The following is a 15,834-nucleotide window of genomic DNA, read 5'->3' as shown; positions in this document are numbered from 1 at the left end:
AAAATAATTCTAATATTTAGAATACTGAAAAAAATGTCTAAAGGGGAAAAATTATTTTTCCCCTTCAATTCCCATCATAATTTCCCATCAAATTCCCATCATAATTTTCCTACTATCTTGTATGGATTTTTGGAAATGCATTCTTTGAAATACACAGGTTTTCTAATAATTATGTAAATTAAAGTAAAACTCATATTAATATCTTTATCATTATGTTTTTGCATCTTTCCCAGACGCAAGATTATTGTCCATATTCATAGTCAGACCTTGTACTTAAGGCTTCCTTAAATTTATCTTTAGATACCCAGCAGCCAATGAAATAATTCGTAGAGTATCTGAAGTATTTATCTGAAGATAAATTTAAGGAAGCCTTAAATATAAAGCCTGATTACGAATATGAGCATATGTTCTTGAGATTAATTTTGGCACATGTTCTCAATTTATTAAAGTATACTAAGTAGACAAGTATTTCAAGTGTGCTGATTGGTCTCTGGATAGAGACTTTCCATTGTCCGAAGATTTTTCTTTCTGATAGCTAATTCGTAGGTCTGTTCACGTTGCTCGCACTTTTTAAAATCGCATTTTCGCTTTCTCTCTTTTCAAAGCCAAATATATATTTATCTCATTTTAAGTGCAAAAATATTTGGGGATTTCATGCAATGCGAACAGTGTATACGGACCTAGTGTATACGGAATCTCCAATCACACGTTTACGCGTGCGCACATAAATTCCTAGGAAGTTGGTGCCTACATCAGGACGTATTCAATGGACTCAACAGGAAGTGAGAGTTCACTGTTATTAGTATATTCTTTTAGATCATCCAATCAGAATTTTAGATCTAGAAGAATATATCAATAGCAGCGAGCACTCGCTCGATGTCGAGTCCGCTGAACTGAAACTGTGCTGAACGTAATCATTAGCTTGATTCCCCTGTTTAAAGACAAGGTTTAATTAAGTATATTTAAAAAATTATTTGACAAACTTTTGTAACATAATTTGACCATATTGCCTCCTTATCTCTTGTGGAGGCAGGCCAATAAATAATAATAATAATAATAATTGTTAGGTTAGCGACAAGATTGTGTCGAGTTGCGTCAGCACCTCGTATGAGCCACGATTCCTTCAGCCGGTACGGAACGTTGTGTCAAAGATGACTCGTGTCGTCAGAAATTATTCTTTTATGAATAGGGAAGGGTTGCTATGTTCCACAAAGTTGAGTATTCCGGAGACCATCAATTTCGCCGAGCAGGAAGAGAACATGTTAAAACTATGGACGGCTCACTATGTATATCATGAATGCATGGATATATCTACTAGGGAAGAATGGCCAAAGTATTCGTTCTATGACGGGCCACCTTTCGCTACCGGCCTTCCACATTATGGTCATATCCTCGCTGGTACTATAAAGGACATTGTGACGAGGTACGCATATCAAAGCGGCTATCATGTGGAGCGTCGATTTGGCTGGGACTGCCACGGTCTTCCTGTGGAGAATGAGATTGACAAGAAACTGGGTATCAAAGGACCTGATGATGTCGCCAAGATAGGTATCAAAGCGTACAACGAAGAGTGTCGTAAAATCGTGATGAAATATTCCAAGGAATGGCAGGACATTGTTGGCCGGATGGGACGGTGGATTGACTTTGAAAATGACTACAAAACCATGTATCCATGGTATATGGAGTCCATCTGGTGGGTGTTCAAGCAGCTATATCACAAAGGCCTTATATATGAAGGTATTAAAGTAATGCCTTATTCTACTGCCTGTAACACGCCACTGTCCAACTTTGAGGCAGGTCAGAATTACAAGGATATAATGGATCCATCGGTCGTCGTAGTCTTTCCTCTACTGGATGAGCCAGGGGTGTCTCTATTGGCCTGGACCACCACTCCTTGGACACTACCTAGTAATTTGGCATTATGTGTCAATCCTACTTTTGAATATGTGAAGGTAAAAAATGAGAAGACTAGTGACATTTATATCATATTGGAGGCTCAATTGCAAATCCTTAAGGGTTCTTATACCATAATAGACAGGATAAAGGGCACAGACCTGAAAGGAAAGGCATATGAACCATTGTTTCCATATTTTTTGCATCATAAAGAGAAAGGTGCTTTCAGAGTCCTGAATGACACTTACGTCACAGCAGAAACCGGAACTGGCATCGTCCATCAAGCCCCATATTTCGGAGAGGATGATTTCCGATGTTGCCTAGAGGCTGGCGTCATATGCAAGGATCAAGAGATTATATGCCCCGTGGATAGTTGCGGTTGTTTCACAGAGCCGGTTCACGACTTTCTCGGCAAGTATGTCAAAGACGCGGACAAAGAAATAATAAAGTATTTGCAGCTTAAGAAGAAGCTGATTGTCAATAGCACGATAAAGCATAGCTATCCGTTTTGCTGGAGAACGGACACGCCGCTTATTTACAAAGCTGTGCCCTCTTGGTTCCTCAAGGTGGAAGCAATCAAGGACAAATTGCTGGTGGCAAATAGTAAGACCTACTGGGTGCCGGATTTCGTGAAGGAGAAACGATTCGGCAACTGGCTGCGTGATGCGCGCGACTGGGCCATCAGCAGGAATCGTTACTGGGGCAATCCAATACCGCTTTGGATCTCTGAAGACAGGGAGGAGATCGTGTGCGTGGGCAGCATGGAGGAACTAGAAAGATTGACAGGCGCAAAAGTGGAGGACATCCATCGCGAGAACATTGATCATCTGACAATACCGTCGAAACGTGCGGGACAGCCGCCGTTGCGTCGTATATCTGAAGTCTTCGACTGCTGGTTCGAGTCCGGTTCCATGCCATACGCGCAGGTCCATTTTCCATTCAATCAAGATCGCAAGGAATTCGATGAGATCTTCCCAGCAGATTTCGTCGCTGAGGGTATCGATCAGACGCGTGGCTGGTTTTACACGCTTCTGGTGATATCCACCGCACTGTTTGGCAAAGCGCCGTATAAAAACCTCGTGGCCAATGGTCTAGTACTCGCGTCCGACGGCCAAAAGATGTCGAAGCGTAAGAAAAATTATCCCGACCCTATGGAAGTGATCAACAAATACGGGGCGGACGCTCTGCGTCTTTATTTGATCAATTCGCCAGTCGTGAGAGCCGAGAACCTTAAATTTAAGGAAGAGGGTGTTCGGGACATCATCAAGGATGTCTTCTTGCCATGGTATAACGCGTTCCGTTTCTTAATGCAGAACATTGACCAGTACCAGGAGTCTGGGATCAGGTTTGTAATCACTGAAGGTCAAGAATCCTATTCCAACAATATAATGGATAGATGGATTATGTCGATCACTCAATCGCTGTTGATCTTTGTGAAGAAAGAGATGGAAGAGTATAGACTGTACACTGTGGTGCCCTATTTAATAAAGTACATTGACAATCTCACAAACTGGTATGTGAGAATGAATAGAAAACGTATCAAAGGTGAAGATGGTCTGGAGGATTGCGATAATGCATTGACGACTCTATTTCTAGCAATTCACACGATGGTGCAGAACTATGCGCCATTCACGCCATTCTTGACGGAATTCATGTTTATGCGATTAGACCAATGGGTTGTCGTAACGTCGAATGATTTGCCTAAGAATTTTGAGAATTGTCGCACGTATATTGAGAATTTTACAAAGACATTCAAGTATCAACCGAGTAATCAGTCTGATTGTGAGTCTCATCCTGAGCCTATGGATGAAGAGAAGACTTTCAAGTTGAAGCGTAAAGAATACATGAAGAAGATAAATGAGTGGAACGTAAAGAACGTTAAAGAACTTAGAGAATATTTTGAAAATTTTGACAAAAGTGTGCATTGGAAATTGATACCACATCCGCAACATCATGTGATTAACAAAGACATTGAGAAAGCTATATCGCACATGCAGTCAGTCATTCAACTGGGTCGTATTGTACGCGATAGAAAGGTCATTCCCACAAAATATCCCTTGCCGGAAATCGTGGTGATCCATCGAGATGACAAAGTACTAAGAGACATTGTCTCATTAAAGTCATACATACTCGAAGAACTCAACATCAAGAAATTAATTGTTACTACTGACAAGGAGAAATATGGTGTGACCTTGAGAGCAGAACCAGATCATAAGACACTTGGTGCTCGTTTGAAGGGCGAATTCAAACAGATAATTCAAGCCATTAAAGAGCTGTCCGACGAACAGCTGCAGAAGTTTGTTTCCACGAAGGAAATTATCGTGCAGGGCCACAAGCTCGAGGAGCAAGACCTGCGTCTGATGTTCAGCTTCACCGGTCCGGCCGCCGAGCAACTGTCGAAGCAATACGAGACTCACAGCGAGGGAAGCATACTGATCCTTGTGGACATTACTGCTGACGAGGCGATGCACAACGAGGGAATAGCACGTGAGGTGATCAATCGAGTGCAGAAGTTACGGAAGAAAGCACGACTCGTGCCCTCCGACGAAGCCATCGCATATTATGAAATCAAAGACGCGAACAGCAACTTGGCGAAGATCATCATCAGTCATAAGGAATTTATCGAGAACGTGACCAAGACTCCGCAGAGAGACATGATCGAGTTGCCATGCAATAGCGATGTCATTATTGAGGAGATGCAAAAGATCAAAGACATGGATATGAGGCTCGTGTTGGTCAGAACATCGGCCAATCATACGTCAACACAGGAAGGCAGCACGACATCATCGAAATCGCAACCTTCTGCGAGTTACGTCAACGTAATACTTTCGAATATGCAACCACGATACGGCGCGTCCTCGAAGGATAAGATTTACTTGTATAATTCGCAACTTGGACCTCTCACATACAAACGTTTGAAACAGGAAATTGATTTGGTATTTGGTATATATAACTGTTCGTATGATATGTATCTTCATGCCGAGAAAATTACCAGAACACTGGATGATACGCCAGTGGAGAAAAACATGTTCAATAAACAATGGTTAGAAGTAGTGAGATCAACAAACAAATGATAGAAATTTTAAATATATTTTTTCAATTGTATGAAAAGCGATTTGGACTTGCGATTTTTTCAATATAAGATTGAAAGAACTAATAAATAGCATTGTTATATCTTGTAATTTTGTTATTTATAATTTTCTGAAAAGATGACATCGTGTTTGTTGAGATCAAATGAAAGATGTAGTTAATTATTAATTAATTCTTTTTTTTTGTCAATGAAAATATTTACTATGAGACATATTAGGAATAATTTAATAGTATATTTATTTAATGCATAAACTATTAATACGCCAGGGTGTCTTATTACGTGATTTTAAATAAATATAATATTTTTCACGAAAGTTTCTGCTATTTTGTACATTAAAGAATAAAAAGAATTAATTGTATTTTTAATCTCGAGTTTTTTTCCACATTTTTTATCGTATTTATATTTTATGTATTGTTGAACAATATAAAAAATGATTTACGATTATTGTATAAAAAGAAATAATAGGTAATTTGATAATCAATATAGATTTATCTTGACAGAGAATATGCAAAATTTTATACATATATTTATCACTAAGAAACAAGGACAATTATATTGTATGATAAATAAGTATCAAATAAATAAACATTTATTGGCATTATTTAAAACAATTGTGTATATATATATACATATATGTGTAAATATAATTATTAATTTAATTTTAACAAATTATAGTACGCTAGTTAGAGACCATAATATATATCTCTATCACGCTCATTCTTTTGTTATGCCATAAGCATTTTCGATAAAACTTATATTTTTATGCACATCCTAGAATTTATCCGACGTGAATGTCTAGTGATTTTGCTTTTTTTTTTTAGAAAAGATTGATTTTATTGATATTCTATGCATTATGCCTCATGTACAAATAAGTATAATATAAATAGACGACTTCCAGATTGCTCTATGCTTAGAGATATGACGGGTAATTTTTCTTTCTCCTTTATTAGTACAAAATTCATTCAAATTAATTCTCTGTTTATGCTAATGGTAACTGAAATTCACACATTATTAGCATATTTCCGTAATACTTAACATGTTGATCATCATGAGGTATGAATTTATTAATACATGATTAGCGTTCCCCATTTTTTTCAAAGCGTCAAACATTCAAATATAAATAATAAAGAAGCCTCGTCGAATGATGTTAATAATAAAAAATAAATTACAAAAAGAAAACATGTTTGGCTTCTTGGGAATTTTTTATGAAATTGATTAATTTCATGTAATTCTGAATGACGTGACAATCAACGCGTTAAAAATACGTGAAATAATTCTATATTAAATTCGGCGGATCAAAACGTTCACAAATCACACAGCATCAACAATACAATAGTACTAAAAAATCGAAGAAAGTAATAATTACTAAGTAATTACCTGTAGAAAATATATTTCTATATAATTCTCTCATTTTATAATTTAAAGTTAGTTATAATAAAAATTAGAGAAATAAACCATTAATTAATTTTATTTCTTTACTGAATAGAAAGTGATATCCTTTCAGAATTATATATATATTGCGAAGAAAAGTGTGTTTCACAGAAACTTATTTATCGTACAGAGTATTTCCTAATTACTTTATAACGTAAACACCATAAAGCGATATTTCTTACGAAAAATATTTATATATGATCTTTCACGTGAAATTTAAAAAAAACGAGAAGTAAAACAAATAAAGATAATAATAATTACGCTTGAATGACTGTCGAAGAGTAATAATTTTTAAACGTTGAAGTCAATTTTAAAAGTCACGAGATTATTTTTTCTGAGAAACGTAGCAATGTCATCATGTCACATTCTTCAAAACAAAACGAAAGTTCATGAAAGAGAAAAAATAGTAACTTTATTATTTCAGAATTATGTATTATTGCAACATAACATTCGAGCGTGATTATTTTGGACTCTTATTATTTCATTTAATTATTTTAAATTTAACGGAGAACAACTTATTATATACTTTATATAGACATATAATCTATAACGTATATATATTTTAAATATATTATGAAGTGATAGATAGGTCATCTACTATCATGTACCATAAAAAAAATTTCTTTTGAAATCTGTAAGAAATGCTACACTAGAATTTAAGCGATAACTTAACGCACCTCTTGTATGTAACGAATTGAATTATAGTTTAGAGAAACGTATATCAATAGAAATATCGCAATCGGTGTTTTACATCTTCGAGAGTAACACCAAGATGAAAATCACAAAACTATAATGAGCTCGTTATTATCAACGATAAATCTGATCTCGAGAATGTTAATTAACGTTAAATTACGTTAAAAGCAAATACTCGACGACGAAGATTACCGATTGATTGATTCCGTTAAATCCATAGTATACGTGGTACGTGTTACAATGTATATTATATCGATTTGTATTTAAGGTGCTTTTTTTTATTAAAATTAGAACTTAGAAATAATCGTATTAGAAGGGATCGTAGTAATCGTCGTCATCATCGTCATCATATCATTCCACGTTCCGAATGTTATCTTGATCAGAAAAGAAATTACTAAACAGAGATACCGTGAAGATTGCTGTAAGCGCGTAGAGCGCGAGCGTGGTTGTCGCGGTGAAAAGTTGAGCGTAATGATACCGCGAATACCACGCGAGACCTAAGATGATCGTCAGAAGGCTTACAAGGAGTCGGCTCAAGTCCCAGTCGTTGTGTACCGAACTTATCCCTGCATCGGTGGGCAGATCTGAGAACGGCTGGGAATTGAAATAAATGGACGATGAATTATCTAACGTAGACGATGGTACGGTAGCTGGTCGCGGTTGATGCACCCAACAGTGAACCACGCAATCGTTAAACAAGCCGCACTGTTCGAGAGTCTGAGTGTCAGGTTGTAATACGCGGCCGTTGAATACTAATCGTATCGCTTTACGTGCTTCCAATTCTATTTGAAAGTGCCTCCTGCGAAGTGAAAAATATTTATTTTATTTTGCTGCATTGAACTACACTAAAACTTTCCTTTTCGCTTTTATCACATGTTAAAAATTTATCTATTTCACTTTAAATATGTATACTAGTTCAACTATTAAAAAAATAGACCTAAAGACAAGTAAATAATAAACATGAAATAAGAAACAATGTTATTAAATACTTGGATTATCTTTTGTGAGAATAAAAACTGTTATAACTTTGCTGACACAATAGAAATGTATGTAAACTAGAAATACCTTTTAAAATCACCCAGCATTTCTTTAAGACTGCCCGTAACTATTTTTTGATCGTCATTTATAAACTTGAGTTTTATAGTGATATCATTGCTGCTATCACTTAAGGTTGACCCCTCTGACATACATTCTGATGAACTACTAGTAGTTTGGTCCAATGCCGAGTCAGCATTATCTGCCTTGACTGTTCTTTGTAACAGTGATCGATCAGCATTGCTGAACGAATCCATGGCTTCAATAAGTACTTCTTCTGCCATTGTAGATTCTGTTGGTCTCGAGACATCTTGAGATAATTCGCTCGTATCTAATGATACAAAAAAAAGATTTGAATAATACTTAAAAGTTTAAGTAATATCTTACGCAAAAAAGAGAAAAAGAAATATTTACCTACTACAGCTGCACTTGGACAATTTTCTTGTATACTATCGCTATTATTTGATGTCGTTTCTAATGTTTCTTCTTCTGCTGTTTCTGACCTGTGAGGCCGATTAACATCTTGGACACTAAGATTACTTGTGTTCTGATGATTAGCTCTTATTGAAGTGATACGTGTAGGCGCTCGGTCCCGCAGGATAAGTACTGTACGTATCAGTGGCTGATCCGCTATACTTGTCGAGCACCAAGCAAGCCATCCTACCAATAGTATGGTCATGACGATAAAGAAATCCGTGACTTCATCGCCCACTCCTTCGATCAATGACATCTTACTTGAGGATCTATTAAAATGAAAATATTTATAAAATCATATTATATTATTGCTAGTCAATATTATACTTAAAATTTGATTTTTTTAAACATTGAACTAATACGATATCAACTGTATAAAGCTGTTTATAAAGCAATTGTCTTTAACAAATCTTTTGTAAAAATGCTATACATTTAACTTGCTTAATACAAATAATTTTTTCCTAAAGAAATATTATGAATTCATTTATCAGTATATGTGAAAAAATCGTTTTTTACAGTATGATCTATAAGAGATGTCAAAAGATTAAATAGATAATACAACAATAAATTACTATTTATTAAGACTGATTAAATAAATTTAATGCCTATTACAGTCGAAGCTGGATTTTAGATACTTTTAAATAATTTTTATGTGAATTTATATGCTAAATATGTAATTATTTAATATGCGCTGAAATGATTTTTCAATCTTATAAATGCAAACTACTATAGTAATATCACAAATTAAATTGATAAGCAATTTGATGCTCAATCTGGCATCCTAGAAAGATGTTAATGTACTGAAAAACTGTGAATAAATTTATTGATTTAAATAGATTTTATTGATTTAATTGATATATTTATCCATATATTATTTATGTAAGATATTTATATAAAAGATTACAATATTATTTATAAAATTGTCTGTTTCCCTTGCAACCTTGTAATCAATTTTCTGAGACTACACTATGACAGTACCAAAACTAAATGCTGATGCAACGAAGCAATAAATCTTTACATATCTCATGATGACGTTTCGCGACAATCGTTAATTAGCAGAAGCAATTAACGATCAGAGAGGTAGAAATGAAGTGAGTGTAGCGTACACGGGATAGAAAGTTGCGGCAAAATCCGTCCTTTGCGAGGTTATCTTGTTCGAAGAGAAATTTGTCAACACGGAACTACGAAATGAACGCTGTTCTCCTTCTTCGGGGTCGAGGAACGACGTTTCATGGCACAAATCGATGATTTTAAGAAATCCAAGGAACGTCGTCGTTGGATCCTGTCCAGTAATATATTCCTGCTTTTTACCGACGAGCGAGCAGCCTCCTCGTTACGCACATAATTCTCTCAGTTCCGTCAATGTGTAACGTGGGATGCGATAACGGTTGCAAACAGCGAAACACTCACAAATATTCGATCGACAAACATCTGGAGACAGAGAAGGAGAAAAAGCGCGAGAGAGATGACGCAAATAGTAGGTTTATAGTGGTTTATAATAGAGACATGCAACGTGTACATACATATACGTACCTGAGCTGATTAATAATTAACGCGATCTCTCTGCGCGAAACTCAACAGGCAATTTTATTTCGATTATCAGATAAACCATACCGAAACGTTCCGGCGAAAGCAACGGGCTATCCGGTTAATCGCGTGGCGGGAGAATTGGAAGAGTCCGCCCTTGACATATATTTCACTGTTTATTTGTTACGTTCGAAATAAACTTTTCTATTATTATTATTAATCATTATCGTCACCGTTATTAGACAGTTTTAGTAATGAATCATATTAAGTCCACGTCATCGAAGGAATAAATTTGAATAAATTATATGATGTTTTGAATACACATTTGAGACATATAATTTGTGTCACGCGCCATCATTCCTGTATTTCTTGTTGGCCTTAGTTGATATTTTTTACAGCTTATCAAGATGTATTTGTACATGTTATATATGCATATTAATTTTTAGCGAATAAATAAATACATTAAATGAATTTGAAGAGGATATTAAGGCCCAAGATTATGCATACATAGATAATCAAAATTGTAGAGTAAGAGCAGATGAAAAACGACATTCTGTTCATTTCTTGCACTTTTTGTAATTATTATATAAAATCTATAAATCAATCTATAATAAAAATAAATAAAAATTCATGTAACTGGTTGAATCTATAAATTTGTATCCAAAACTTCTTCCTCCTCACTTTTTTCCTTCTAAAAATCGGAGGATCATGAGAAAAAAACTTAAATCTAATAAATTTTAGGACGATCTTTTTTCGTAATAAAAATATAAGTTCTTGTATAATTCTCATAAAACTTTATTCATATAATCCTTGTAAATCTTGATAAGGGAATCGGGCGTTCTAGGAGTAATGGCTCCAAATGCGGCGTCGAAATGTTCTTTGGTGACGAGAGTAGCGTTAATATCCTCCTCCAATGCCTTCATAGCAGCTTCATGACATAACGCTTGAATTTCCGCGCCGGTGTAATCTTTTGTTCGACTGACCAATTCCACAATATTGACTTCTTCCTTTGCGATGTTCATATGTCGCAATTTTATCTTGAATATTTCTCGTCTGGTCTTCTCGTCTGGCAATCCCACGTATATGATACGATCTAATCGTCCAGGTCGGAGGAGTGCCTGAAATATTTATTGTTGCACTTTCTTATACAAAACAACTATTAAATAATTAAATTATTAATTACTTTATCAATTATGATCTCTATCGATGAAAAGAAATATTTAAAAAAAATATTAAATAATTTGATATTGAGAGAAACATTTAATTGAGGGATTAATTAAATTATTTTAATACATCTTAAGTTTTACAGCTGTTTTTGTATCTTTGATCATAACTGCATAATATAAAGTCACTATTTTTTTTATATTTTTGTGCTAAATTTATTTTGTCTTTTTTATTAACTTTTTTATTAACTTTTATAAGACAGGCATTTTTGCCTTAAAATTTTGAATTTTTTAAATGTAAAATTCATGTATATATTGAATATTTATGTCGAGGAGTTGACGAGTTTTCTGCTGGCCACTATAGTGGCAAGTCTAGCTCTAAAGGTTAATAAAGAGAACTTTCTTATTCTATCGTAAAAAGAATAGAAAGATATTGAGTTAGTAGTTAGTTCTTCAAATTGATTTTATATCGTATTATATTTAATTATACTTTTATCAATTATATAAGATAGAAAATATTACTTTGTCAATTTTATCCGGTCGATTAGTAGCCGCTACTAGTGTGACGCTCCCCAAAGCGGTGACACCATCAAGTTCAGTTAGTAATTGAGCTAATACTCGTTCCTGCACGTTACTTCCACTACTACCGGAAGACGAACTTCTTTCACCACCCAGTGCATCTATTTCGTCGATAAATATGATGGATGGTGCTACTTGTCTCGCCTTTCGGAATACTTCTCTTACAGCCTTCTCAGACTCACCTACCCATTTCGAGAACAGCTCCGGGCCCTGCAAACAGTTGCACGATGTAACAATAGAAACATAAATAAACGTTTCGAACGACTTACCTTAATATTCAAAAAGTTAACTTTGCTCTCAGTAGCAAGAGCTTTCGCGATCATGGTTTTCGAGCATCCCGGTGGTCCAAACATTAAAACGCCTCTAGGAGGCGCAATGCCCATTCTTACGAAAGCCTCAGGATGTTTTAATGGCCATTCGACAGACTGCTTTAATTTTAATTTCAAGTCTTCTTGCCCACCGATATCCGACCATCTCACATTCGGTACCTCCACTAAAACTTCTTTCATCGCTGAAGGCTTTGTTACGGTCAGAGCGTAATGAAAATCGATCATTGTCACCTTTAATTCATTTGGATCATCTGGTTCATTGTCGAATGTAGCCTTATTCTTTTGACAGCATTTTACAGCATTTATTATCGCTCTGGAGCACAAACCATACAGATCCGCGCCAACGAAACCATGAGTAACAAACGAGATATTCTGTATATCTTCACACGAAAGCGTATTGGGAATTTTCGAGAGTAACTTGATCAATATTTCCTTACGCATGTCTGGAGTCGGTACATAAATTTCGAAGTCCATGTCCAATCTTCCAGGTCTCCTCAGAGAACTGTCTACGAGATCTGACTTTGCAGTGGTAGCTATTACGAGCACATTGTTGTTAGTATTTTGCAGCTCATCAAAAAGTGTTACTAATTGAGTCAGGACTCTCTTCTCGTGATCTGTACTGGAATTGTTTCTCTTAGGACATAGACTATCCACATCTTCAAATAGTATTATACTGGGAGCACTCGATATCGCTTTGCTGAACACTTCTTTGAGCTTACCCTCCGTTTCACCAACAGACTTACTGTAAATGTCCGAACTGTATACGGTAAACGTATTAACGTTACATTCTGAGATTATAGCGTTGGCTATCATGGATTTACCAACGCCAGAGGGGCCGTACAATAATATCCCTTTACAGATATTAAAGTGTTCGATACTTTTATACTTGCCAATGCCTATTGCCACTACGTCTCTTATATCGGATATAAGAGCGTCGTATCCACCTATATCTTCAATTTTATGCCTTTTTTTTGCAACATTTTCTTTATCCTTATCCAGAATTGTCCACTTCGTTGTGTAGAATGCTTTATAGAAGTCTACTTTTGTAGCTGTTAGATTCATATCTTTGAAAGGTTTTGATAGATCATCCACTATTTCAGTTGGCTTTCTCTTGCTTTCCTCTGTTTTGATTTGAACAATTTTATATACCAACTTCTTTCCGTAATACGGCACGCTTATCCTATTACCCACAGTAAATATTTTGTGTTCATTAAAATATTTTAGAATAATATCCAATTCCACACTTACATCAGACAAACACTTTCCTTGTTGACTAATTACAATTTCCTTAGCAATATGGACAGTGGATGTTAAGGAACATATTTTAATTAATCCTGATAAATTATTTAGGTCAATGGCTAAAAGTAATAAAAAACAGGATTATTATTAGTTCACCAGTTAAACCTGTTATAAAAATTATAAAATTAAAATCGAAATTGATTGAAAATAAACACTTACCGTGTTTTGTTAAAGAGACACTTGTCAAACTTTTATCATTAGTTGGCCAGGCTGTTTTCACAACTACTTCATCTTTCGTTGCAATAACGGTTGGTGATCCAATTGCGATCTCGCACAGTTGCAAAGTGAACTGTGATACAAATACCATATCATTAGCGTCCTTCTCAGAAATGCGTTTGGGCAATTCTATGAGATACATAATATCGTGAATTAATGATAAATTGAAAAAGAATAAATAAAAATTAAATAAAAATTATATTATTATGAAAATATCAATAGTTACATACCTTGTGTTTGGAAAACTTCTACCGTGCTGTACAAAACTCCATTAAGGACGAATGGATGGTTCCAATTTTCTGTGGAAGGTGGACAGTTTACCTCGTGCACAGAAATATCTTTTTGGGTCAAAGCACATTGACACTTTTCGCACTGCTGCCATGATGACAAGCTCTTTCTTGATTTAGTAGACATTCTGCAAAAGTAATAATTGATCTGTCTCTTAAATTGCACTATTCATCTTAACATAGAAAGAAAGAAAAAAAGAAAAAAAATGAATGGATATAAGATGTTTAAAACAGATCTATTGTTAAATAAAGGCCATGATTCGATTCACGCTCACGATATTTAACCTTAGTACACTTGTTAGTTTTGGCACCTTTAATACACACGTTCGGTCATTCATGTCTTAATTTAATTTTTATCACTTACTTACTATTTTTATTACTTTTACAAGTATATATAAATTATTAAATGATTTTTACATATATTTTGACATCTTTAAAAAGTATTTGTACAGTTATATATTCATAACAAGTTGTTAATAAATTATTATAACTAAATATAGTTAATGAAATCAGAAAAGTACACTGTTTGATATAAAAATATGAAACTTTAGAATAAAAATGTTTAAAAGAAAAGTATGATTCAGTATCTTAAAATTAACATTCCAAACTACAAGAAAAAAAATAGTTCAAGTGTCAGCTGTTCATTAAGTTTAGTTATCGAATAATCTGAAAATGATGTTTTTTTTTAATATACATGAATGGCTATAAATTGAAGATATTGCATTTACATTTTAAAACAATGGATTTTATTATTGCTGTGTTAAAAAACTTATAATTTATTAGGAAAATGCTCTTTATAACATTACAGACATGATATATATTACTTACAATCTTTAGAACAAAGGTACAAAAAAAGGTACAAAAATTGTGTTTATTAAGGGCTAATATGTTGTTTTAAGATTAAATTCTTTTTTCCATAATTTGCGAAATATTCTTGCAATACAATCGAGAATTAGTTGAAAATAAAAAAAAAATCAAAATTTTTTAATTACAGAAAATGTATACTCTGTGCACACCTTGGATTTGTCACTCGGAAGTGAACTTAGGAGTTATGCCAGTTAAAGGATATGCACAAAAAGGCCGATAATGCACAAAATTTCTTCTCTAGATACCAAACTTTTTTTAGAAATAGAAACGAGACTGATATTTGACTCTTAGTATTTCAAAAAAAAAAAAAGAAATAAGCAGAATGACGCAGACGTGTGTATTAAGGGTTAAAAATCATTTCGGTAATTTTCCAGAAGAGTTTACTCACCTCCTTCGATGAAATTAGGCTCATTCGACACGTTTTTGCGTAAAATGAAAGAATTTAGCAGAAAAACGTCCGAGACTGCTCTGCGAAACGAGATATTGAGCATTAAAGTTAACAACTATTGAGGTTAGGTCATCTTCGATTTCGATAAAATTTGACTCATTCGACGCGTTTTTACGTAAAAGAAAAGAATCTGACAGAAAAAAGTCCTGGACTTCTCTGCGAATCGAGACTTTGAGCGTTAAAGTTGAGTAAAGTGTTACCACATAACACGATCATTAATCTGATCTATCAAGTAGACAGTGGCGTGTATAGACTATTCTTGATTATTCGGGACGGTTATGCTTTTCTGAAGAATTATCATCATTTCATTTTTGTTGTTTGTCAAATGTTAAATGAAGAATAAAATAATATTCATAAGCATTGTCAGCATGAATCAAACTAAACATTTGGCTCAAGAAAATTTTTTAGAATAATCTATTGAAATATTTGAATAATATGATTTTAAATTCGATCAAACGCTTGAAATATTATTAAATAATTGTTAAAATACATATAAAGAGAG

At 34.3% G+C, this 15,834-nt stretch overlaps 3 protein-coding genes across 4 annotated transcripts; 1 reads left to right on the top strand and 2 right to left on the bottom strand.

Moving 5' to 3' along the window:
• The first annotated feature begins 874 nt into the window (after window positions 1-874).
• Window positions 875-5,001, top strand: LOC108687200 (isoleucine--tRNA ligase, cytoplasmic). Its single transcript, XM_018192863.1, has 2 exons — window positions 875-946; window positions 1,068-5,001. The coding sequence occupies exon 2, from the start codon at window positions 1,152-1,154 to the stop codon at window positions 4,965-4,967; it is 3,816 nt and encodes a 1,271-aa protein (XP_018048352.1). The 5' UTR covers window positions 875-946; window positions 1,068-1,151; the 3' UTR covers window positions 4,968-5,001.
• Window positions 5,002-7,094: 2,093 nt separating this feature from the next.
• Window positions 7,095-10,294, bottom strand: LOC108687138 (transmembrane and ubiquitin-like domain-containing protein 2). Of its 2 annotated transcripts, none has more exons than XM_018192759.1 (5): window positions 10,141-10,294; window positions 9,724-10,048; window positions 8,558-8,886; window positions 8,174-8,474; window positions 7,095-7,907 (listed from the first exon to the last, which is right to left on the bottom strand). In XM_018192759.1, the coding sequence occupies exons 3-5, from the start codon at window positions 8,871-8,873 to the stop codon at window positions 7,460-7,462; spliced, it is 1,065 nt and encodes a 354-aa protein (XP_018048248.1). In that variant the 5' UTR covers window positions 8,874-8,886; window positions 9,724-10,048; window positions 10,141-10,294; the 3' UTR covers window positions 7,095-7,459. The 2 variants fall into 2 exon arrangements, with proteins under 2 accessions (XP_018048248.1, XP_018048247.1); XM_018192758.1 differs by having other exon boundaries at window positions 10,151-10,294.
• A 632-nt stretch (window positions 10,295-10,926) lies between these two features.
• Window positions 10,927-15,588, bottom strand: LOC108687132 (spermatogenesis-associated protein 5). The gene is made up of 6 exons (XM_018192752.1): window positions 15,273-15,588; window positions 13,961-14,145; window positions 13,674-13,859; window positions 12,156-13,573; window positions 11,830-12,096; window positions 10,927-11,262 (listed from the first exon to the last, which is right to left on the bottom strand). The coding sequence occupies exons 2-6, from the start codon at window positions 14,142-14,144 to the stop codon at window positions 10,930-10,932; spliced, it is 2,388 nt and encodes a 795-aa protein (XP_018048241.1). The 5' UTR covers window position 14,145; window positions 15,273-15,588; the 3' UTR covers window positions 10,927-10,929.
• Between the last annotated feature and the right edge of the window lie 246 nt (window positions 15,589-15,834).

The sequence above is a fragment of the Atta colombica genome, unplaced genomic scaffold, assembly GCF_001594045.1.
Source record: "Atta colombica isolate Treedump-2 unplaced genomic scaffold, Acol1.0 scaffold200, whole genome shotgun sequence".
Lineage (NCBI taxonomy): Eukaryota > Metazoa > Arthropoda > Insecta > Hymenoptera > Formicidae > Atta > Atta colombica.
Note: the sequence above shows the minus strand (reverse complement) of the source record. Positions and strands in the feature narration are given on the sequence as shown.